Source organism: Cydia amplana, chromosome 1, assembly GCF_948474715.1.
Source record: "Cydia amplana chromosome 1, ilCydAmpl1.1, whole genome shotgun sequence".
Taxonomy (NCBI): domain Eukaryota; kingdom Metazoa; phylum Arthropoda; class Insecta; order Lepidoptera; family Tortricidae; genus Cydia; species Cydia amplana.
Genome location: NC_086069.1, coordinates 20,052,802 through 20,076,961, shown reverse-complemented (window position 1 = coordinate 20,076,961; position 24,160 = coordinate 20,052,802). Strand labels below are relative to the sequence as shown.

General features: G+C 36.9%; 3 protein-coding genes across 4 annotated transcripts in view; 1 reads left to right on the top strand and 2 right to left on the bottom strand.

The window, feature by feature from the left end:
- The window catches only part of LOC134650114 (disks large 1 tumor suppressor protein), a 49,239-nt gene extending 48,607 nt beyond the window's left edge, over window positions 1-632 (bottom strand). The window contains exon 1 of the mRNA XM_063504952.1: window positions 388-632. Within this exon, the coding sequence (XP_063361022.1) occupies window positions 388-406 (19 nt within the window). The 5' untranslated portion in view covers window positions 407-632. The remainder of the gene's footprint in view (window positions 1-387) is intronic.
- Window positions 633-2,467: 1,835 nt separating this feature from the next.
- LOC134649658 (calcium/calmodulin-dependent protein kinase type 1) lies at window positions 2,468-5,153 on the top strand. Its single transcript, XM_063504500.1, has 2 exons — window positions 2,468-3,455; window positions 4,584-5,153. The coding sequence occupies exons 1-2, from the start codon at window positions 2,584-2,586 to the stop codon at window positions 4,795-4,797; spliced, it is 1,086 nt and encodes a 361-aa protein (XP_063360570.1). The 5' UTR covers window positions 2,468-2,583; the 3' UTR covers window positions 4,798-5,153.
- Window positions 5,154-11,952: 6,799 nt separating this feature from the next.
- LOC134649875 (protein sly1 homolog) lies at window positions 11,953-23,897 on the bottom strand. 2 transcript variants are annotated; one of them, XM_063504711.1, is made up of 11 exons: window positions 23,717-23,897; window positions 23,483-23,642; window positions 22,966-23,267; window positions 22,536-22,625; window positions 19,315-19,564; window positions 18,687-18,839; window positions 18,149-18,324; window positions 16,104-16,374; window positions 14,639-14,768; window positions 13,532-13,735; window positions 11,953-12,208 (listed from the first exon to the last, which is right to left on the bottom strand). In XM_063504711.1, the coding sequence occupies exons 1-11, from the start codon at window positions 23,742-23,744 to the stop codon at window positions 12,098-12,100; spliced, it is 1,875 nt and encodes a 624-aa protein (XP_063360781.1). In that variant the 5' UTR covers window positions 23,745-23,897; the 3' UTR covers window positions 11,953-12,097. The 2 variants fall into 2 exon arrangements, with proteins under 2 accessions (XP_063360781.1, XP_063360789.1); XM_063504719.1 differs by lacking the exon at window positions 13,532-13,735.
- Window positions 23,898-24,160: the final 263 nt, after the last annotated feature.

Below are 24,160 nucleotides of genomic sequence, written 5' to 3'. Positions count from 1 at the left end.
GGAAGGTTGCTGTGCGGGTCTGCGACACGTAACCCACTTGCATCTAAAGTGTTAAGAACCAATCAAAGTTCTACTACAGTGGCTCACTTAGGGCACTTAAGGGTAGATATGCAGAAAGACGGGAGAAGGGTGGGTATCTTTAGATCTTTATTATCATAACTAGAGTTTTATTTGACAAAACAAGGTTGGTATAATGCCAACGGGTGGCAATGGCAACTATCGATACGAACGGATCAACAGAACAGAAGGGTGCTATTGTTTGCGCAACCAACCCCTGCCACTATTCCTATAGGAATAATAATATAAGCACACATGCAGAAATATATCCGAAACATTATAACTCTTGCTAACTATAAAGTTATGCATGGGTTAAAACACTAAATTCACCTTGCTTACGAACGGGCATCACGGCACCACCCCTTAATGTAATTTTCCGAACCTATAAAATACACCTCCGAGAAAAATAAAACAACTAAAAATTACTCAAACCATAAAACAGAAGATATATAAGTACATTTTAAACAGTTTTAATCACAGCCGGATACATTATTAACGGCACATATGGTTCGCACTGTGAAAACATTTAGAAGATATAGCGCGAGGTGGTGCGCGGTAGTGATCCCGCGAAGGGCCAGCGACTACTACGCCCAATGGGATTGGTCGATTTCCACCGTGACGTCAGGGGGTGAAAGCATAGACAAAGAAAATGTAGACTGCGGGGTGGTCGAATAAAAAAGTTTCGTACTAACTAATGTTCTCTCTGCCAACGCCCGGTGCTCACTTGCTTTAATTGCCTTCATTTATTTGATTGATTGATTGATGTTGTTGTATATTAATATTATTCATACGCCCTTATTAATTAAATTACTCCAGTACTAGCGACCCGCCTCGGCTTCGCACGGGTTAACAAATTAAACTTAAAAAACCTTCGGATCCTCTTGAATCACTCTTTTTAAAAAACGCATCAAAATCCGTTGCGTAGTTTTAAAGATCTAAGCATACATTACATAGGGACAGACAGACAGCGGGAAGCGACTTTGTTTTATACTATGTAGTGAAGTGATAGTGATTAATATAAATATCGCATCAAACCGTTAAAAAAAATTACTCACTGGCGAATGCGCCCTGAAATCGTAGGGTAGATACTCCCAGGACTGTTTTGCTTCGCCAGTTGCGTGAAAATAAGCATTTAAACATGCAGAGTATGTACACCTTCCTATCTTAAAATATTATATATAATATTACCACAGAATAAATAATAGTACTAAGTACAGAAGACTCACTCTCTAACAAAACGCGTCTGTTACGATCAGCACAGATATGGGCGCTAGGTGGCGACAGCGCCTCGCGCGGCTTATGGCTTTCCCCAAAATTGGGGCCGAACGGATGTACTTTTAGCTACCTCAGCTACCTGTAGCAAAGCGACGAAATCGCGGAGTGAGACACGCCTGCTATTACCGGAGTACTTAATTATTTTTCCTTCTGTAACATCATTGCTTGCCACCAGCGATGGCGCTAGTAGTGCTGTCCTACGTGAGCAACAGCCTCAGGGCTATAACCGCGAAAATCGAAGTTCGTAAATTGCGGGCATTTTTCTCTGTCACTCTAATTACGTCTTCATTGGAGTAAAAGAGAAAGATCCCCGCAATCTGCGAAAAACGGTTTTCGCGGTAGCCCCTCAGGGCGCCTAGCCAAGATTACAAATATTACAATCGTAGGCACATCGACAAACGCCAAACGAAAAGAATAAATGCGCGCGCGCAGTTTTCATATTATTATCTACTCTGGCAAACCCACTTTGTCAGTAGGAAAGGTCAAAAAGGCACGAAGCGAAGTATCGATCTTCCATACAAATTTTGAATTTCGCGCTATTTTTTACTGACAAAGTTGGCTTGCCAGGGTGTACGTCTCCGTCAGTTTGTTGTCGTTTACACTCTCGCATTCATTTTTTTTATTTATTTTTTTATTGGTATTCAGGACAACATTCGTTATTTTAATTCGCTTCATCACTCGCACGAACGAATGTGTAACGGCTCGGCCACGACATTGAGCGACTCGCGACGGCGGCAGAAATAACCATAGGTTGGAGCGAGACAGCGATCGGACCTATGGTTGTCGCTGCCGCCTATGGTTTCGTCCCCACCTATGGTTGTCGCTGCCGCCGTCGCCAGTCGCGTAATGTCGCGGCCGCGCCGTACTGCTACAGTGGGTACCTATACAATTTTTGCGTTTTGTTATCATATAAAATTATTCTGAATCTACTCTTAATATACCTATAATATGTTGATCCAAAAATAAAAAGTAAAATGAAACCGTGTAGAAGACGGATTTTTTATTGATAATATGATTATCTGATTCGATATAGAGTCTTTTGACAAAACAATAACTTGTTTATTTTGCGTTGCGTGGCATGTCACAAAACGCGACGAGACTTTGACAAATTGCTTGACCTTGAGCAACCTGCGCATTCGTGAAGCAAGAGAGAATATCAGTCTCGATATATGTGTGGTCTGAATATATCTAAGTAGGTACGTAGGTTTTTAATATAGTAGTAAATCCTATCCGGGATAGAGAGGCACAAAGATGCCTTTATTTGGGAAAAAAGATTTCGGCAGGAAATCGAAAAAGGATGGCCGAGACTCCGAAAAGCAACCGTCCATCGAAGACAAGTATGTGGTTAAAGATTTGTTGGGAACCGGAGCGTTTTCCGAGGTGCGATTGATAGAAAGCAAAGATAACGGGCAGTTGTTCGCGTGTAAAATTATCGACAAAAAAGCTCTTAAAGGGAAAGAAGATTCATTAGAAAACGAGATTAGGGTACTGAAGAGATTTAGTGAACAAGCAAAAGGCGAAGGGGAAGAGAAAAAGATGTTTTCGCACCCTAACATCGTCCAGCTGTTAGAAACGTACGAGGACAAAAACAAAGTGTATCTCGTGATGGAGCTAGTGACAGGCGGGGAGTTGTTCGACCGCATCGTGGAGAAGGGGTCGTACACCGAGAAGGACGCGTCCAACCTCATGAGGCAGGTGCTGGAGGCCGTGGACTACATGCACTCGCAGGGCGTCGTTCATCGCGACCTCAAGCCCGAGAATTTGCTCTATTACAGTGCTGATGAAGACAGTAAAATTATGATCAGTGATTTTGGTCTGTCCAAAATTGAGGATTCTGGTATTATGGCCACAGCTTGCGGAACTCCAGGATATGTTGCTCCTGAAGTGCTTGCCCAGAAGCCGTATGGCAAAGCAGTGGATGTATGGAGTATAGGAGTCATATCTTACATCTTACTTTGCGGATACCCACCATTTTATGATGAGAAGGATGAGAATTTGTTTGCCCAGATATTGAAAGGCGATTTTGAGTTTGATTCTCCGTACTGGGATGACATTAGTGAATCAGCTAAGGATTTCATAAGGCATTTGATGTGTGTTGATGTGGACAAGAGATATACTTGCAGGTGAGTACCTTTTTCCCCTCTAACATTAACCATTACATTGATCAATGATCATGAATAACACATCATGACATCTAAATGGTCATGGGATTATTCATACACGTTTGTCAAATCTAACACTCGGTTTAGACTCTCGCGCGAGCCACGAGACGAGCCGCGAGCCGCGCCACGAGACGCGAGTCCACCGTTTACACTCGTGTTCGGCTTGTCATTCGGTTATAAACCTTATGCCATGCCGTTAGTGTTTAAATTATATTAGCTCGACGAGCTTGCTAGCCACGAGACGAGCCGCGAGCCCACCGCTTACACTCTCGTCTCGTGGCTCGGCTCGCGGCTCGTCTCGTGGCTCGCGCGAGGGTCTAAATCGACTATAACAAACCCCTTCATAATTATTTGTCCCTATCCATCATTTCCACCATTTTGATACAAAATTTAACAGAGATTTGCTAAGTAACTCTACTGACAATATGTCACTATTAAATGGTTAAATAACACTTAAAACATTGTGATGAGGAGCACAGCTGTATGAATGCTTGGCAGTAGGCTGTAGAGGTTGTGGGCTCCGTTGCTAAGACACCTATACAGAATTAGGCAGACTTCATCTTGGATGTGGATTTACACACCGCTTTGGTGTGTGAGCAGGACACAGCTTTTTGCGCGCATAGCGCTATCATGCTCATACTCTGTAGCAATGTGTGAATTTGCATTAGTGTGATAGCCACATTAAAAGATTATACTTTATTGCACTAGACTCTGGAGCATAAATATGATTTTTATCCAGCCTATTCACCTCCATGTAGACAAAATATACAAACAACAAGTAAGTTTTTGATTCTTTGGATAATAAAGCTTTTCATGTAGTTTAGGGACTAAAACAAGAAACTGCTTAGTAAAGTTATATCCATAGGTTGAGATTAAAAACCATCAGTATTGCCTGTGTATATTGACACTTATGGTGTTTAATACTAGCAATTAATGTGTATCTACACTATCCTCTAAAACTTATGAAGAAATATATATTATGTTAAAGGAAAAATTTTAGTCAATCATCATTAAAAAAAAATCAAAATCCTGAAGCAGTTGCTTAATTAATTGTACTGTTATTTCAGTTGTTATGTATTTGCTTTACAGGCAGGCATTGGCTCATCCATGGATTTCTGGTAATGAAGCTAGCAGCAAGAACATCCATGGCACTGTATCTGAACAGCTTAAGAAGAACTTTGCCAAGTCCCGCTGGAAACAAGCGTACCATGCAACAACTGTGATTCGGCAAATGCAGAAAATGGCGCTCAGTAGCAGCGGCTCCAGTCGCAGCACCAACTCGAGTGCTCAGCTCAAGCAATAGCTGCCCTCCCCATGACACGGCAAATCACTTTCCCTACTGACAAAGGTACTTAAGATTTATTTCATTTTTATGTAATTGGGTTGGTGATAACCAACGCCAAGTAACTCCATCATGCTTATTACAATTGATAAGCCTGTTACATTAATTGAAATTCATTGTCAAACCAGTTGGCGGCAGACACGCCGAAAGATCTGTGTCATCGCTATGTTCATAATGTTACTTGCGGATCTACAAGTACATTCAACTGGTTGTCTTAATACTGGAATGGATAGCTTGTTTAGCATATTAATGATTATCAACGAACTGTTATTAAGACATATTTCGGCTAGTCATTGTATCTCATCTGCTTGAAAATATTAAAAGACATAGCAAATAAATATTACATTGATACTTAATTTTGAAACTGATCTGAAACATAATGTAACACTTGTAAATTGGAATTATTATTTTCGCTTTTTATAGTAATAACAGGAATTGTTTCTAAATATTATTATCGAACGATAAATTTGATGGGAAGTTCTGAATGTTAAATTAAAATTTAATTGAATATTAACTGCCAAAATTAAAAATGGTTTGACAACTTCCTCGAATCTAATACTAGTTAACAAAAAGTAGTTAAGAATAAAATGATGTTCTCTTTAAAGATACTGATTAATAACTATTGCTTAGGTATGGTGATAATCACTTGTAATAATAAGGTCTGTTGCAAAATTGATTAGAAATAATTGATATGAAATGACAAAATATTTACAATTATAAATATGGATTACATGTTGAGATATTCATTTGTAATTTCGGATCTTCTCTATAGTTGTTTTATATTTAAATATAGGTATGAATGTCGGGCAGGGTACTTGTTTTGAAATAAGATGTTTGCTAACTCGGTATTTCACTGGTTGAACCAAAGTATCTTAGGCCAGGATTCGGTTGGAATAGTAATTTTGTTTATAGATAGCAGTCTGTGGCTCCCATCACAGCTGGTAAACATCTCTTATTGATTAGTATCAACCTTAACACATGTGGTTCAACAGTCACCTACCCGACTCCATTATGCTATCTATAGAGTAAGTTTTATGATTCTAAACTTGAATCCTTCCTATATTTTATCGTTTTCGTATTCCTAAATACCTATATCAAGTACATTTATTAGCGTTTGTTATACAATACTGCATTGTTGAATTTAATGTTCTTATAATACTCTGTAACCGTGACTAAATAGTTGGTAGTAGTTCCCTATATTATATAAAGGGCATTTCATACGTTACATAAGAATGGGCCTAATGTAAATTTATTTCGAGTACTTAGTAAGATTTAATGGAATCTTGCTTATGGACTGGCGACTAGAACCGCAATTATATTTTGTTGTTGGATATGTCTAAAAGCTTTGGAGTGGCATGTGAACTAAAAGTTTGATCTAATTTGATGTATGACATTACTCTTTATTGGTGTGAGCGAGTGTGCAATGCTAATACATAGTAGTTAATGCCAAATAACGTTCAGATTTTTATGTTGAAATGTCGCTCATCAAGTCATCACATGCTTAATTAATGCGCGTTCTTTTTGCGAGACTGAAATAATTTGACATTTTTGAAGCATATTCAGTGTTCGAATGATGTACTTACGTTTTCTGCTCTCTCCTCTGCCCTATAAGAATCTCATAATCAAAGTGATGGAGCTTATGACATATTGTTCAAGCTATCATCTTACATAAAACGACAAATGTATAATTCTGTAGAAATTCCGCTTTACTTATATTATCAAGTGACATATTTCTTATATCTGTATTTTACGAGGGTATGAATATCATATCAAATGTTTTGACATTCCGATTAGGATAAAAATGTAATAGTGACTATGATTTTATTCTAAATTGAAAAAAAAAATACGGTAACATTCCAGTTTTCAGTATTGTATCTATACAAATTATTTTATACATTTTAAAATGAAATACTGTACATATGTATTCATTTTACAAATTCGACTCGAATGTATTTATTATAATAATGACATTAAGTATATAATTTGCTAGAAAGATTAGATGCATTGGGGTTATTCAGTGAAAAGGGTTAGCTCCGAAATTTTTGAAAGAAAATACATACCCAGTTGTATTTGTATACAAGTGTTTTTCTTTCTCAATGCATTGATATCTACTGGTAAACTAAACGTCGACCAATATATCCAATAAAGCAATATTGGTAATATTGGTATTTATGAAAAAATAGTTAGAGTCCAGTCACGAATAACCCTAATACAACTTAGGTACCTACCTATATTTCGTTTCCGTGTAGCGTCCATAAAATAAAATCTTCCGTCCGTGCTTTAAATTCCCGCGCAATTTAATTTCAAGTATAATAAATATATACAGTTGTGTGCAATACAATAGCAGTGATGAAGATTGTCATGGACTTTTTGAATATACTTAAACAAGAAGACAATAGTAAAATGAAAATTAGGGGAAAACTATAACTTTAGATCAGTGGTTCCTAACCTTTTCCGGTCACCCCTATGACTAACTAGGGAACCTGATTTTACCCCTCCTCCCAATGGTAATAAAAAATAAAACGTGTACGTTTGTTGTATTGTTATATTAGGTTAGCTTATTACCCCCGTAAAATACCAGTTTACCCCCACGGGGGTAATTACCCCCAGGTTAGGAACACTGCTTTAGATCAATTATATGGGATCTTTTTTATAATTCTTATGTATTACTTGACATTGTTTCAAAATTAACTGTAACCTTTATTTAAATACCTAATATTGGAAGTAAAAAACGATCGTTTTATAGAAAAGTTTATTTTTTTCTGGATGACATAGGTTTAGATGTAAAGCTTTGTTTGAAAATAATAAGCAAAATACTAAGTTACAATAATCTTACACAATTGTATTTTTTTCGTAGGTTGTTACGTTTTTATAAGAATTTCCGCGAGGTAGTAAAAAAGCCGATTTTCATGATATTTTTTTTTTACTTCCAATATTATTTAAGTAAAGGCTACTTACAGCTAATTTTGAAACAATGTCGAGTAATGCAGAAGAATTTTAAGAAAATATCCAATATTATTGATCTAAAGTTATAGTTTTCCCCTAATTTTCATTTTCCTATTGACTGCTATTATATTGCACACAATTGTATCTATATCAAGGTGTGTGCAAGTTGCATAAGGGTGAATCAACTTTTTCTTGTTACTCGTTGCCATGGTTACGGTCACCTGGGTCACTCTTTAAATTCAAGTTTTATGGCATTTAAATGAACCAAACATGCATTGTTGTGGTTAACAATATAACGTGGTAAAATGGTTCTTTCAACAAACTTTGCTATTGTTGTCGCCTGGCTGACGTGACGTAATAACAAGAAACATTTGATTTACTCATATATATTATGTTTGTATTACGTATATGTAACATTATATATTATATTTGCATATTTATAGAAAAGAAAATGACAGTTTCAGCAACATAATATTGCACCGTACATAAGTACATGATAGTAAGTTTAAAAGACAGGATCGTAGGTAAATTCAAAATGTAATTAATGGCTCACACGGAAATAGATGTAACAATAAAAATAATTCGATTCGGTCCTCTTATGAGTACCTAAACCAAACGAGTTTTGACGAGGATACCAACAGCAACACACTTAAAAAACCTGTCAATGTGTCCGACGGTCAGCGTAGGTATTTACTTTAAATATCTTGTTATATAACAAAAGTGTGTCATGTGTTTTCGTTAATTTGTGGCACCGGAATATTTACAAATCAACATGCATGGCTCTACTATACTATATTTCAATCAAGATTATTCTACGACGCAGCACGTCAAATGATTGTAGGCTTGACGTTAGCAACGAAGTAAGAAAAGTAACTACGGCGTGGCATAATTGTATTAACTGTGTACAGTGTACACTGTGTACTAGTGTACTACACAGTATGTCGAACGAAAGTGTTATCTTTAGGCACACTACTTAACCAAATGAACCCAGACCACCAGATACGTTTTAAAATCAACATAGAAACTGGTTTCTTAAAGTTTTTTTAAAGTTGGTTTTACTTTATGCTGGTCTAGGGCTCCAATTGGTTGGTCGTATGCTTATTATTGCGCTGTTGAAACTTAGCCTTACTATCTATCTAACCCTAAAATGAGACCTAAAGTGTAGGTAGGTACTGTAGGTTCCCATGGGAACCTAGTGATTAGAATGCTATATTGGCGTAAAGAACTATCGGTGTGATGAAGGTAAATGTTGCATTAGTGACGAGAAAGACTCGTCCCAGGCTGGCGTGGCTCAGGCATTGGCAACTACTTTTCTCGGTCTGGACCGCGAAAGTGGAGAGACATCATTCTGGGAGATGTCTAAAAATAACATTTCATAAAGACTGTCGTTGTTAGAGTATATTTATCTGTGTCTCCAACAATGGGATCAGGTCTCTTGGTACTTGCATGTACACATGGAACACGGTATCTGCCTGGCTAACTGATTAATCTATTATTACCTTTTTATCTGACATCTTTTTATACATTTAATGGGGCATTTCAATTATTATTGTACCTATGACATTTATAAGTAATTGTTCTGAATTTATCATAATTAGGTACAGCTTATTATTGTAAAGCATTGCACTGCTTTAAAGGTCCTTAGAATATAAGTGTAGAGATGTTTAATAAATAATCATAAACGTATGTATCTGTAAATGCGCCTTAATAATCTGTGTAATATTAATAGTTCTATCTCTCTTTGGTAACGTTAATACTATGTAACCAGGGGTGTCGCTCAGGTCTCAATATGAAGATGAGGCTCATATTGAAGTGCATTTACCTTAAAATCGTTCAGTATAATTTACGTGCCATTCTTTATTTATTTTTACTGCCATTATTTCGTGCTGAATCCTAGAAACGAATTCAATAAGTAGGATACATTTTACCAGGAGAATTATAATTATATTAATGCGACCATCACTATTTTTTTACTAAATGAAATTGATGTTGAATTTTACCCAAAAACTGACGCGCATTCCATGTACTTAGCGGATTTGTAGACTGGCATACCGTCTCGAGAAACCGTTAGAGTTAACTCAAATGTAGGTATGGGTGGTATTCCACCTGTCCAATTTCTTTGTCCAATGTGTGTTTTGTCTCACATTTTGCTTGAGAGAGAGAGTGAGACGAGATGATTGGACAAATATATTGGACAGATGGAATACCACCCTAAGCCATGTTGGTCTACTTGATATGCTTTTAAATTATTTGTGGCCATAATGTATTTTTAAAAACTAATTTTACAAGATGTATGTATATGTTGACTTCAATGTTCATGACCCCAGGGAACTTTTCTATAAAAGGTTTTAGTTAGTTGTGATCACAATATTTTCCTATGGAATGAACTGTTGGGATTTATAAATAAATATATGTTGATTCACTTTCTATATTAAAAACAGAAATTCCCGGCCGTGCCATAAGAATTGAAGTAATTCGAAAATGTTTTATTTTTGTTCATAAGAAATCCGAATTATTTTTATAATATTAATACGCACAATGCTTAAAACATAAGTATATTATGTATATAATTTTATAAATGTTCTTTTATGTACAATTAATGTTAATTTAATGTAAGAAAACATATTTAAAATGTAGTTATCATCTCTCATCCGATGCACAAACAGATAATTTCTCTTTACTGTATTGATACTACTTGTGTATGTGTACGTGATATTTTTCTAATACTTTTGGGTGCAAAAGTAAACTAAAGGCTTACTGACATTAGAAAAATGTACCTACAGGTTGATTCACGAAAGCTTGCACGAAGGGAATGAACGAAACTTTCATTGTATGAGTAACACCTGTATCGGTATACAAGGAGTCAGAACCAGCATTTTATTGGTTAATGTGATACACACATAGATACTTTCATTCACTCATTCATTCCATTCGTGCCAGCGCTTGTAAATCGACCTGTATGTTTACAGTTCTCTTTAATATGAAAGTTTATTCTTAAATTACTTTTTATTCTACAATCTTTCACTGTTTAATTATTATTTTTCTACTTAAGTAGTTACTGTCTTGGCCCTCTTTTGCTCTTCACTGTATGTAGTATATTATGAGTGGTCTACATTACTATTAGTGTTATCATGTTATCACGTATTTTAGCATAATTACACATGTGCACTAGACGGCCCCGACCCGACATCCACAGCGATACGCAGTTTACTCATTCGCTATTATGTATTATCTACAGTAGAGGTGCCGAGAGTAGTCACCCTTGGAAACACGATTTAATAATGATCTTCGTGTTAGTTTAGTTTTTGGAATCATTTTTTGGTAATTGCGAACTATAACGTTGCATTCTTATTTTAAAATTTGATACATTGTCTACTTAACTGTTTATTCTGTTTAATTGTGCCAAATCCATATCATGATCAGTGATAGAACTTGTATTCTTAATGTTTGTACTTGTTACGCTATTACATGATCTTCAGCAACAGTTAATATTGTGGATGTTCAAGTTCCTCGTCACTTAAACTTAATCATTTGTTCGTTAAATATAGTGCTTAGTGTAATCGTAATCATATTTGCTATTTTTCGAGGGTTATTACAATTACCTATTATGTTGTTAGTTGACACAGTTTAGTTTGTAATGAAGCACAATAGCGTAAGGACCGGGAAGATAACGACACGGTCATTGACGTATATCTCAGGACGGGCCTTACGGGCACTAAAGATGGTACTAGTTCAGAGGTGTCACTCACGTATTCGAGCCAATCGTGCAGTCTTACGCAACTACATAGTTGCGACCAATCGCGCGCGTGATGCGAACTCATCAACCAATCGCGTTGTAGCGCTCACACCGCTGTACTGGCCCCATTCTTATTGCCCGTAAGGCCTGCCCTGAGATATACGTCAATGGACACGGTTTACAGAACTGTCCCTCACCAAGGAAGGCGATTGGTTGTGAAAGTTCTGCATCAATACCTATTTTTATTTAATTTCAACATTCTTAAACGGAAATAGCGAAAGATTAATATTTTGTGGGTCAAGATCTGATAACTATTAAATTACTACTATCTTGTGATTTAGATTTTATACTTCTTGTTCAAAACAATCAAAAATTTATTAGTAGATATTAGATGTTAGGTATATTTTCTGTGTCATTGTAAATAAAATGCCAACTTGTTGAAGTATTGTTTCATTGAACGCATCACCAAGATTCCATCACAGATAAGAAAGAACAACAAGAATGAACGCTTATAAATAAAGTCATTGATTAATATTTATTATTTATACAATAATAGTAAACTGGCAGTGTTGGGATTTTTCAGTGGATCTCTTCGCCCAGAAGTGACAGTTGCTTGAGGAACTGCGAGGCGTTGGGGAGTGTCGTGGCGCCGTAAATGATCTTCCGGGCAGTTCCACTCGTAGCTTGTTGCTGCAAACATCATTATACTAGTTAGGGTTTCCTTTCAAAAGAGTTATCATCATCATGATAAGTTCGTGATGATATGCAAAGATATTCCTGTGTTATTATCCATCGGGCGGCAAATGCCAAATTGAACAGAAATAGCAGGTATGCTGCGCTGGGGGTATGAAAGAAGCAATCCGCCAGAATATGGTTCAAAATCCACCTGTGCAATTTTCATAATATATGAATGATTTTCGCTTTATACACAATGCCCACGGCAAGTATAAATTAATACAAGTTACCTATTGCGTGACAGATGCCTTATGCACTCAATGAAAGGAACGAGGCAGCGAAACACAAACTTTACATACGACGGATTAACCTTTCGTATGCTGCGTCAAAAATTTGTCATTTATATATCAATCATAATAAATAGGTACATGTTTAAGTTGAATAGATATGGGAGCAGATCTGCTCCTAAAGCATACCAAAGGTTAATTCTTAAAACATTTGACATTCCTTTCTAACAATTATTCGATTTCGAACCGTAACTCTTATTGTAGAGATGCGTTTTTGTTCTAAATATATTGGCATGTATGTTGCCGCTATGGACTTGGGGTTAAATGAAATGTTCGACTTTGGCTCTCAAATGCGCATCGTCGCTAGTTGAATCCAGAGCGCCTCCCGCGAACCTCGGCGTTCGATCGTTCTTCTGTTTGCCTCTATCGCTCGAATATGCAAGAGTGATAGAGAGGTAGATAACGAAATGTCGATTTTCGCGGCAGACCCTCGGCTTGCCAGCCTCAACGCACACAGCCGGTAGCCGAGGCTCTGGGCCCCCTTACCCACAAAACAGATACCTACAGTACAGAAGTCAATCACATGTATGTACTTCACTTTTCATACCTACGCTCGGCGGTCGCTCTAGGGTTGTCAACTGACTTATGCACAAAAAACTATCGTGGTAGTGGCACTCGTATCTTGTAGTGGCCGGGCGGGGTGCTTACCTACCTACCTAACTGTCTGTTTAACGTTAAAACGAACCATCGAAATACAAGCAGATACCAACTTACCTCTCGTAACCCACTGGTAGCTTAAAAAACGACAATTCACCGTTTAATGTTGAATTTAAACAACCGTCCACTGAACAGTTGTAATAACTTTATTTTTGTTTCTCCATTATTGCACAAAAAAGTTCACAGACGCGTGCCTCAAGCGGATGGCACTCGCGCTCGCACTGGTCCCAACCGGTCCGAGATATCGTGTCCGTGAGCAGTGTCTATGTGTGCGTTGCTCGAGCGCACTTTGTATGTAGATTGATTTCTGTACTGTATCTGTTTTGTGCCTTACCTTAGCGAAGTCTTGGAGGTTGTGGTACTCGATGTAGTTGCCGCCGCCGACGAGGAACACGACGGCGTCGGTGGGCGGCACGCCGCGCGCGCTGCGGGCCCGCGCGGCCGCGTCGGTGCGCGCGGCGCGGGGGTCCAGCCACGTCAGCTCCGCGCTGTCCGCGCCGCTCAGCGCGCTCTCCACGCACCGGCTCACCGGCAGCTTCTGTTCTCACAAACAAACGATAATTATCCAGAGCACAGACTAGTTGGATTGCAAACGTAAGTGTAAGGCCTGAGTGGACGCTCGAGTTGAGCGTGCAGCGGGGCGGGGCGTGCGGCGTGCATGTTAAACAAATGCAAACGTATAGGAGCGGCCTTAGTGCACGCTGCTCAAATCACTTGTGAGCCCGACGCCACGCTGCACGCCCCGCCGAACGCTTCGAGCGTCCACTCAGGCCTTACACTAATGGTTTCTACTTATGAGCTATCTTGCGTTATGCTCATTTAAACGGTGCGAGAACTCGCATGCGAGTTTAATTTCATTCCGTCATTTGATCGGTCGGCTGTATTGATGTAACCTCAATGGTCTGCAATGTAACTAAAATCGTATACGAGTTCGCGCGCCCTCTAAATGAGCCCTACGTCACCATGATTGGGACACGTTAAGCGGGCCAACGCGAAATTGTCGTTTTTGTCCGTTTGCACGAAGGCAAATGTCATGAAATAATTCACACGTAAACTAGATTACACGCACAACCAAAACATTAACAATCTACTTAATTGGATTTTACATTACTTGTAGAATAAACATTGTAGATGCTACAGTTATTATTAACACTACTATACAGGGTGCCCGGTGAAGAAAATGCACTTATAGGTCTAGTAAAAGTTTCGTGGTTTTCGAGATAATCGAACTTTTCTGTCTTTTTTAATTGGAGCTAGCCATTAAAAAAGACAGAAAAGTTCGATTATCTCGAAAACCACGAAACTTTTACTAGACCTATAAGTGCATTTTCTGGACCAGCCTAAGGTGCTCTGTCGGTGGTTAGAAGGTTATCCACTAATTACCGGGCACCCTGTATAATATTCAAGTTAATATATAAAAAATAGGTATAACATTGCTTACGTGTTTTTTAACAACCAAATTCTTGACACCTTCCATTACAAAGGATGATCCTTGGGAGACCAATTTTGAAAACATAGATACTGTTTTTGTACCTCCACCCTCGTAATGGCCAGACATTTTCGTGAAGCCTCTGAAAGTACATGTTAGAATTTTTAGTAAGTTTATCTTTGTTATTTAAGGCTGAATAAAATGGCTTTCAATGCTCTTCAGCGAAATTATTCTAACATCACATTTGACAGGTTTGACAGTTACAAATTGACCCTTATATATATGACTTTAAGGGTATCAGTTAAACGGTAGATCTTAGCATCATATCTATAAGGGTGAATTCATAACTGTCAAATATGTGATGTTAGAATAATTTCACTGTAAGTCTGATGCATAAAGTAATTCTATTAGGACTTGGAACCTTACCTAACTGACTTAGCAGTGTCCAAAAACCTACCATAAAACCACTGAGGAGGGTGGTGCGAGACGCGCGTCGCAGGGCCCACATACTTACTAATTTATTTTTCTCAAAAATGGACGGCAAAGTCGACGTTGCCGGTTAAAAAATAGGTCGCGAAGTGCGTAGTTTATGGCCATTCAAAAAATTAAAAAGTTAAAAACATTGCAGTCTTGATTTCGGGACTGCAATGTTGCATACAAATTCCATTATTTAACGAGTTCCAAACGTTTTAAAACTTTAAATGGCCATATCAAATGAAGGCATAGGTCCCTTAAACAGCCAAACAGATGATTGTCAGCATTTATTATTATAAAGCCTGTAACAGACTATCGCACCGCACCGCGACCTTGGAGCGTCGCACTCATAAGTGAGAGTGAGAAACAGATATCTCTTTCTCGCTCTTACTTATGGGTGCGACGCTCCAAGGTCGCGGTGCGGTGCGATAGTCTGTTACAGGCTTAATGTTGGTACCGCGACTAATTTAGGTGTCTCAAATAGGTTGGCGTATTTTCAGCAGAATAATACACTTCTTTTTTTTTAAAGGCGGCAAGCAAATCTTTTTAATGGTACTACTTTTTTATGTTAAAATTAGAACGTTGCTTCCGTAAAATATTTCTATTTCTTGCACCGTTTTTGAGAAAAGCACTATATATGACTCGGTTGGAAGGCTACTTGCTGGCTTCGGATTCAATTAAACGGACTCCCAAGGTCGTCCGTTTAAAACGAATCCTCAGCCAGCAAGTAGCTACTTCCGAACCTCGACAATAATGTACTATAATAGCACAATATACGCTTAAATATATGTGGGCGTGTTTTTTTATTCTCGTAATGCAAGTGAATAGCAGTCAGTAACTTTACCTAGCATAAATACCCATTTTATCCTCTGCCTACTAGTACATCGGCAGAACGAATTTATCAGTCGGCCAATTTGCCTCGGATGAAATGGGTTGTTTTATGATCTTGTACAATCTACCTATTATTTGATATAGAACGCCACAAAAAGGATATAATACTCACTTCCATCGTCGCATGTACGAAATAGGGTTGACATCACAATTGGCAGCCACTAACGCGGATTCCAGTTTCTTATAATCGTCGTCGGGTATTTGCGAAGTGCACAGATAATAAATAATGAAGAGCCTCATCTTGTCCTCCGGCGTGCCCGCGCTGGGGTCCGCGATCAGGTCGACGACCGCCTTGCTTTCCACGCCGCTGCTTTTGCTCATTATTTTTTCCTCAAGTTCGAAGAACGAGTCCAATCGTCTTGACTTTATTGCGTTTAGAATAGCTGGAAAAACACGTTTTATATAAATAAAAATGTTTAAAACTTTAAAGCTAATTTCCTGTGGTCAGTATACTTTTTACTTACCTAATTTATTTTAAATGAATATAGCACAAAATACATTATAAAAGGACAAATAGCGGACTTAATGCCATATGGCATTCTCTACCTACCTATCAGTCTACTATAGGATAGGGCTAAACAGAGACGTAAAAATGGTGGAAGGAAACAGGTAAGAAAATATTTATTTGGAACTATTACTTTTTTGTCAAAATTATACTTAAGCGCTGAAAAAACTCGGCTCAAAATGCACAGAATTGATACTATATTGAAATCAAACTCGGGTACGAAATTTATTGTATATTATTAAATGCCATAAAGTCGGGGTTTTAACCCTTAAATGCATGATTTTTTCTTTTTGCCCGAAATTAATATATGTATCACATAATTGTTTGCCGTGTCTAGGAAAAATAGTAAAAAAAATTATATCATCGGTTTTCACTGCGAAATCAGTGTTAAAAGTTGCATAGGCTAAATCATATTTTAGGAAATATATTATAGCTATTAGTAAAGGGTATAGGAAAAATCTTAACTGCCATCAGAAAGGTACACTATTTATGATGTTCCTATGGTAAAGTTTGTAAATATAAAATAATTACAAACCCCGAAAAATCTACCCAAAATCACACACTAAAAATCATCAACTTCCAGGTTTTTCCAAGTTTTCCGACATTTCGTCTATAAACAAATGTAATTTTTAAATTAAAATACTGCGTAAATGTATGTAATAATTCAGAAAATTTATTAGTTTTACTATTGAAATAATACGAGTATACAGAAACAAATAGAATTTGTTTAACCCTTAATCTGTGAGCTGTCTAATGCTTTGTAGACATTTGGCAACACTATGCATTTAAGGGTTAAAGGGTGACCCAGGAAAAAGTACGTAGTAAAAAGTTAATACACCCATTGAATTGAGTGTGGTGCCGGCATCAGAAAAAAATAGCACCACCCCATCTCGTCCCGTGGGTGTCGTATAAGGCGACTAAGGGAAAACTGGCGACAGATATGCATATGAGCAAGGCTCGCCCGTATCCTTGGCGGGGTCCTTGCTCACAAGAGCTGTGCGCGCGCCACATCGAAAAAAGCGGCCAAGTGCGAGTCGGACTCGCCCATGAAGGGTTCCGTATTTAGGCGATTTATGACGTATAAAAAAAAACTACTTACTAGATCTCGTTCAAACCAATTTTCGGTGGAAGTTTACATTGTAATGTACATCATATATTTTTTTTAGTTTTATCATTCTCTTATTTTAGAAGTTACAGGGGGCGGGACACACATTTTACCACTTTGGAAGTGTCTCTCGCGCAAACTATTCAGTTTAGAAAAAAATGATATTAGAAACCTCAATATCATTTTTGAAGACCTATCCATAGATACACCACACGTATGGGTTTGATGAAAAAAAAATTTTTGAGTTTCAGTTCGAAGTATGGGGAACCCCAAAAATTTATTGTTTTTTTTCTATTTTTGTGTGAAAATCTTAATGCGGTTCACAGAATACATCTACTTACCAAGTTTCAACAGTATAGTTCTTATAGTTTCGGAGAAAAGTGGCTGTGACATACGGACGGACAGACAGACGGACAGACAGACAGACAGACAGACAGAGATGACGAATCTATAAGGGTTCCGTTTTTTGCCATTTGGCTACGGAACCCTAAAAAAACCCCATTGAATTGAAGGGTGTATTAACTCCAATAATTTAGTTTAGAGATACCTGTGGCGATGGTGGTGTGCATGTCGATCAGCCTCTTCTTCTCCATGAGCTGCGGCAGGGAGTTGACGGCGCTGGTGAGCCGCTGGGTGTTGTCGCTCACCATGCTCAGGGCCAGGTCGCTGTCCGCGTCCAGGCCCATTGAGCTTTTCAGCTTCTTCACTTCCGCTTCCGAATTTCTGTAAAATCATACAACGTACTTTAGTGTATGATAAGTACTTATTGATTGTATAATATAATCGTGCCCCCGTGTTTGACACCTGTATTAGATGGCGGATTTATGGTAACTGATTCTACAAACAACAGCTTTTAACAACAAAAGTTTCCGCTGGAGCCGTGCAGCGCCATTTTACATTAGCAGCATTCAAAGCACGCATTTGTCTACTCTATTCTCATCTTATACAAACAAAACAATGAAGATTTACTTTAATTACCTATACATATAATGTCTACACGACCTTAATCTGCACAGTAGTATTTAACTGAACAACTTAAATTCTAAACAGGCAATATAATACAAGTTTTAAATAAGCTTACTAACCTATATTTGTCTAAATCCTCCTGTATAGCCTCTGCTACTGTTGGAAAAGGACTGCCTTTATGCTCCGTCCAAAGAGGGTCCTTCGAGTCCAAATCACAAACGCGAATCTTGGTCTTTTGGCCTGGCGCTGCCGAAGATTCCGGTACAGCAGCTCTAAAATGATACATATGTTCTACATTTTGAACCCTATTATTAAAATAAGAGATACTAGATTTCATAAACTTTTATAGGTACCTACTACAAATATTTTTTTCATCAAATAGTATGAATAAAAAAAATACTAGAGTTACACCAAGATAACTCTGCAATAATTTTGACAGCACATACTATGCATGTGTTATTTATACGTCATAATTTCATAGGAGTTTGACGTCTAAAATAACAATTGCACAGTATGGGCTATTAAAATAGCTGCATACTTATCTTGGTCTAACTCTACTATACTTAGTTTTTTTAGCATTAGAAAAAAAGTAAATAATCTTGACGTGTCTCATAATTGATACATATTTGCTGAGACTGATTTTTCAATAAGAGACTATAATTTCTTTACAATTTTAATGTACCTCCCTAGATCATAAGGCTGATAATCATTTATTACTTGTTATTGATACTTATGAATATAGCCTACCTGTTCAATGACAAGTCCAGTACATCATGTGCCAAAGCCTGGTAGGTCCACGTGTGATGCAAGGGTGTGGCCATATCAATATTTCTATCCAACAAAATAAGCATAGGCCTAGTGAAACTGAATTGACCTGTGTTGCCATGGAACAAATTGTTTCTGGCATCCCATAGATTCTCTCTCAACTTTTTGTCTAGTTTTGTTGCTACCATTTCAGCTGCATTGCCTTTGCTACTTCTTATTATGGGCACATTACCTAAAATATAAATATTAGAAAAATATATACCTTATCGAAAAAATATAGGTATATTTTATTAGAATAACTCTTGACATCAATACTAATCTATATATATAAATGCAAGTGTCCTGACTGACTGACTGACTGACTGACTGACTGACTGATTCATCAACGCAGAGCCGAAACTACAAAAGCTAGAAAGTTGAAATTTGCACACTAGGTTGAATTTATAAAGTGTACAAGAGATAAGAAGCGATTTTGAAAAATTCAACCCCTAAGGGGGTTAAAAAGGGGATGAAAGGTTGTATGGGGTGCAAGTTTTATTTTAAGCTAGGAATTTAAAACTTTGTAAAAATGTACTATATTAAAAAACAAGAAAACTAATTTCTACGTTTTCGAAAATTCATCCCCCAAGGTGGTGAAAAAGGGGTTGAAAGTTTGTATGGATATCAAATATTTTTGGGAGTGTTGGACTTGAAACTTTGTATATGGAGATATTATTATAAGACGGGAAAAGTAATTTCAGCGTTTTTGAAAATTCATCCCCTAACAGGGTTAAAAAGGGGTTGAAAGTTTGAACCCATTACAAATGCTTTGAAACTTCTTAGAAAGACATAATAGCCGATGACAAAAAAAAGGAATTGCGACGTTTTAGGTAATTCAACCCCTAAGGGGGTAAAAAAGGGGATGAAACTTTGTCCTGGGGTGCAAATTTTATTTTAAGCTAGGACCTTGAAACTTCGTAAAAAGGTACTAAATTAAAAAACAAGAAAACTAATTTCTGCGTTTTCGAAAATTCATCCCCCAAGGTGGTGAAAAAGGGGTTGAAAGTTTGTATGGAGATCAAATATTTTTGAGAGTGTTGGACTTGAAACTTTGTATATGGGGATATTATTATAAGACGGGAAAAGTAATTTCAGCGTTTTTGAAAATTCATCCCCCAAGGTGGTGAAAAAGGGGTTGAAAGTTTGTATGGAGATCAAATATTTTTGTGAGTGTTGGACTTGAAACTTTGTATATGGGGATATTATTATAAGATGGGAAAAGTAATTTCAGCGTTTTTGAAAATTCATCCCCTAACAGGGTTAAAAAGGGGTTGAAAGTTTGAATCCATTAAAAATGCTTTGAAACTTCTTAGAAAGACATAATAGCCGATGACAAAAAACAGGAATTGCGACGTTTTAGGTAATTCAACCCCTAAGGGGGTAAAAAAGGAGATGAAACTTTGTCCTGGGGTGCAAATTTTATTTTAAGCTAGGACCTTAAAACTTCGTATAAAGGTAATTAATTAAAAAAACAAGAAAACTAATTTCAGCGTTTTTAAAACTTCTTCCCCCGAGGTGGTAAAAACGGGGTTGAAAGTTTGTACGGAGATCAAATATTTTTGAGAGTGCGGGACTTGAATCTTTGTATTTGGGGATATTATTAGAAGACAGGAAAAGTTATTTCAGGGTTTTGTAAAATTCATCCCCTAAAAGGGTTAAAAGGGGGATGAAAGTTTGTATGGAGTTCAAATTTTATTTTAAGTTAGGAACTTGAAACTTCGTAAAAATATATGTTATTAAAATACAAGAAAACTCATTTCAGCGTTTTTGAATTATCATCCCCTAAGGTGGTAAAAAGGGGGTTGAAAGTTTGTATGGATATCAAACATTTTTTCGAACGCGGGACTTGAATCTTTGTATTTCGGGATATTATTAAAATACAGGAAAAATAATTTCAGCGTTTTGTAAAATTCATCCCCCAACAGGATTAAAAAGGGGTTGAAAGTTTTAATCCATTACAAATGCTTTGAAACTTCTTAGAAAGCCATAATAGCCGATTACAAGAAAGTAATTGCTATTTTTTGGAAATTCAACCCCTAAGGGGGATAAAAAGAGGATGAAAGTTCGTCTTAGGGTGCAAATTTTATTTTAAGCTAGGAACTTGAAACTTTGCAAAAAGGTATTAAATTAAGATACAAGAAAACTAATTTCAGCGTTTTTGAAAATTCATCCCCTAAGGTGGTGAAAAAGGGGTTGGAAGTTTGTATGAATATCAAACATTTTTTCGAACGCGTGACTTGAATCTTTCTATTTGAGGATATTATTAGAAGACAGGAAAAGTTATTTTAGCGTTTTGTAAAATTCATCCTCTAACAGGGTTAAAACAGGGGGTTGAAAGTTTGTATAGGGTTTAAATTTTATTTAAAGCTACAAACTTGAAACTTCGTAAAAATGTATTTTATCAAAAGAGAAGAAAACTAATTTCAGAGATTTTGATAATTCATCCCCCGAGGTGGTGAAAAAGGGGTTGAAAATTTGTTTGGAGGCCAAACATTTTTTTGAGTGCGGGACTTGAATCGTTGTATAAAGGAATATTATTAGAATACAAGAAAAATAATTTCAGCTTTTAAAAAATCATCCCCTAAAATGATTAAAAAGGGGTTGAAAGTTTGTATAGGGTTCAAATTTTATTTAAAGCTAGGAACTTCAAACTTCGTAAATAGGTAGTTAGGTAGTAGGTTTTATTAAATAGAGGACATGAAAATCTTCTAAGGGGGTTTAGAGGGATTATATCGAGGACAATTTTATTCAGTTAGGGGCTTGAAACTTCGTAGGTTGTGAAAGACAAAGTCTCATGCGTTGTATAATATTAATAATTAACAAATGATTAACCGTCCTACCGCAATCACTTGCTGCACAATGTTCTAAGCTAATGTAGAATATATAACCACCAATATACAAATCCACGCGTACGAAGTCGCGGGCAACAGCTAGTATTATATATGCGAAAGTGTGTATGTCTGTTGCCTCTTCCCACTTAAACCGCGGAACCGATTTCGACAAAATTTGGTACGGTAATGGTTGGGATGATGGTTTGGGCAGAAAGGACATCAGGTAGTTTTTATTATCAATAATTATCATCATCATTTTACACAGACAAAGTCGCGGGCAGAAGCTAGTATTTTTATAAACACAAAGAAATACACAAAATGGTTCATACATACCTAAAGTAACAAACACAGAGAATAAACTTTCCACAATGTTATCCATGATAGCCTCCATTTCAGTATCTTTAGTGTCACCTTTGTTAATTGCTGAAATAAATAAATTATTCTTTATATACACAATACACATTAATTTTATTTTTTGTGTGTTTTTACAAAAAGTATTATTGAAATTGTCTACAACCTAATTTTAAAATACTGTATTTTTATTTTATAGTTTGTCAAAAGACTGTCTCATTTTAAACATAGACCGAGAGAATCATACTACGTCTTACACTAGTATTAGCACCCAAAAGGAAAGGATGAGTATAGTTTTCCTGGTTCTTACTGACTGACGAATTGGTTTGGCCAACTATAGAATCGTAATTTGAGTCTTAATACTTGCACCACAACAAACACAGACTTATTTAATAATATAAGAAATATTTACCATAGTAAGATAATGAATCTGACTGCTGGTGCTTCATAATAAACAAATCTTCCTCTAAGCAAATGAAATTCAAATACTGATCAAAAACTTTGTGTATATGCATGACAGAGTTAGATTGGATGGCTGACGCTGCAAGGTCCTCTAGTTTCTGCCTCGTTATGGGTGATATGAAGTTCAAGTGGTACTGGTCGTAGATCCCATTGTCCAGGTCCTGGCAGATGCGGCCGAGGTTCTCTTCTGAAGGAGCACAGAAGTAGACGGCAGGCACTTCTGGAATGTTGTCTCTGTCGGAATGTAGCTGACTGGAATTTTACAAATGAATTCTTTATAAAAACAATGAAAAATAAGTTTGTTATTGATGAGGTGGACATTATTTATATGAATTATGATTTAAACTGGGATTTAGGGCTTTTTGCTTTATTTACTTAGATATTTGAGTACTTTCAAATACTAAATTTTCTTATTCATTTGTAAAATATAATAGGCAGGAAAAATCGAATGAAACATAAGTACTTACACGTGTAGAGTGACACCTAATTCCCTTAACTCTTTGATAGATATTAGTGGAGAAATAATGTCTTGTCCAATTCTGTCAAACACCAGCACTTTCCATGTCGGTTCAGTCGCCACGCCCTTAGTTAGCGGCTGGTTGAGGTTCAGCATCTGCTTTAAGGCATCTGGAAAGGTATATGTGAGTAATTCCCAACTCATTGTATGTTAACATGAAGTTAAATAGTAAATTAAGACTTACTGAGTTGGCGTTCTCGTAAGGTTGTCATTGTCCTGAATTAAATATCTTTCCATCAATTTAAGATAAAGTGTAGAAGATTTTTCACATGTGGAAAATACAAAATATCTGTAATATCAAAATAATTATAATGTTTAAGAAAAAGATTGTGTTAGTACTCGAACTACACGGTCTACTACACGAAATCTCAATACGTCAAATTAAACGTCAAGTTGACGTTTTACACGTAGTCCTCAGTTTCGTTCAGAAATCGCTAGTTTTCATGCATAGATGGTAGTATTTCTATAGATGTGGCCTACCGCGTGCCCCCGTAAGGGATAGGCATAGATGACGTCACAAACCCGGGGATACCATATAGGTAAAAATTACCCAAATATTATCAAATATTTGGGTAATTTTAATCACGTTCGCGAGTTGTTCGCCTACGTAAGACGCAGCGATAAATAA

Excerpts from the sequence above, each read along its gene's own strand:
- LOC134649658 (XM_063504500.1), top strand. The coding sequence starts at position 2,584 with ATGCCTTTATTTGGGAAAAAAGATTTCGGCAGGAAATCGAAAAAGGAT. Across the intron at positions 3,456-4,583 it reads GACAAGAGATATACTTGCAG|GCAGGCATTGGCTCATCCAT; the intron begins GTGAGTACCTTT and ends TTTGCTTTACAG.
- LOC134649875 (XM_063504711.1), bottom strand. The coding sequence starts at position 23,744 with ATGACAACCTTACGAGAACGCCAACTCA. Across the intron at positions 23,643-23,716 it reads CTTACGAGAACGCCAACTCA|ATGCCTTAAAGCAGATGCTG; the intron begins GTAAGTCTTAAT and ends ATACCTTTCCAG. Across the intron at positions 22,626-22,965 it reads AGATTCATTATCTTACTATG|CAATTAACAAAGGTGACACT; the intron begins GTAAATATTTCT and ends TATTTATTTCAG.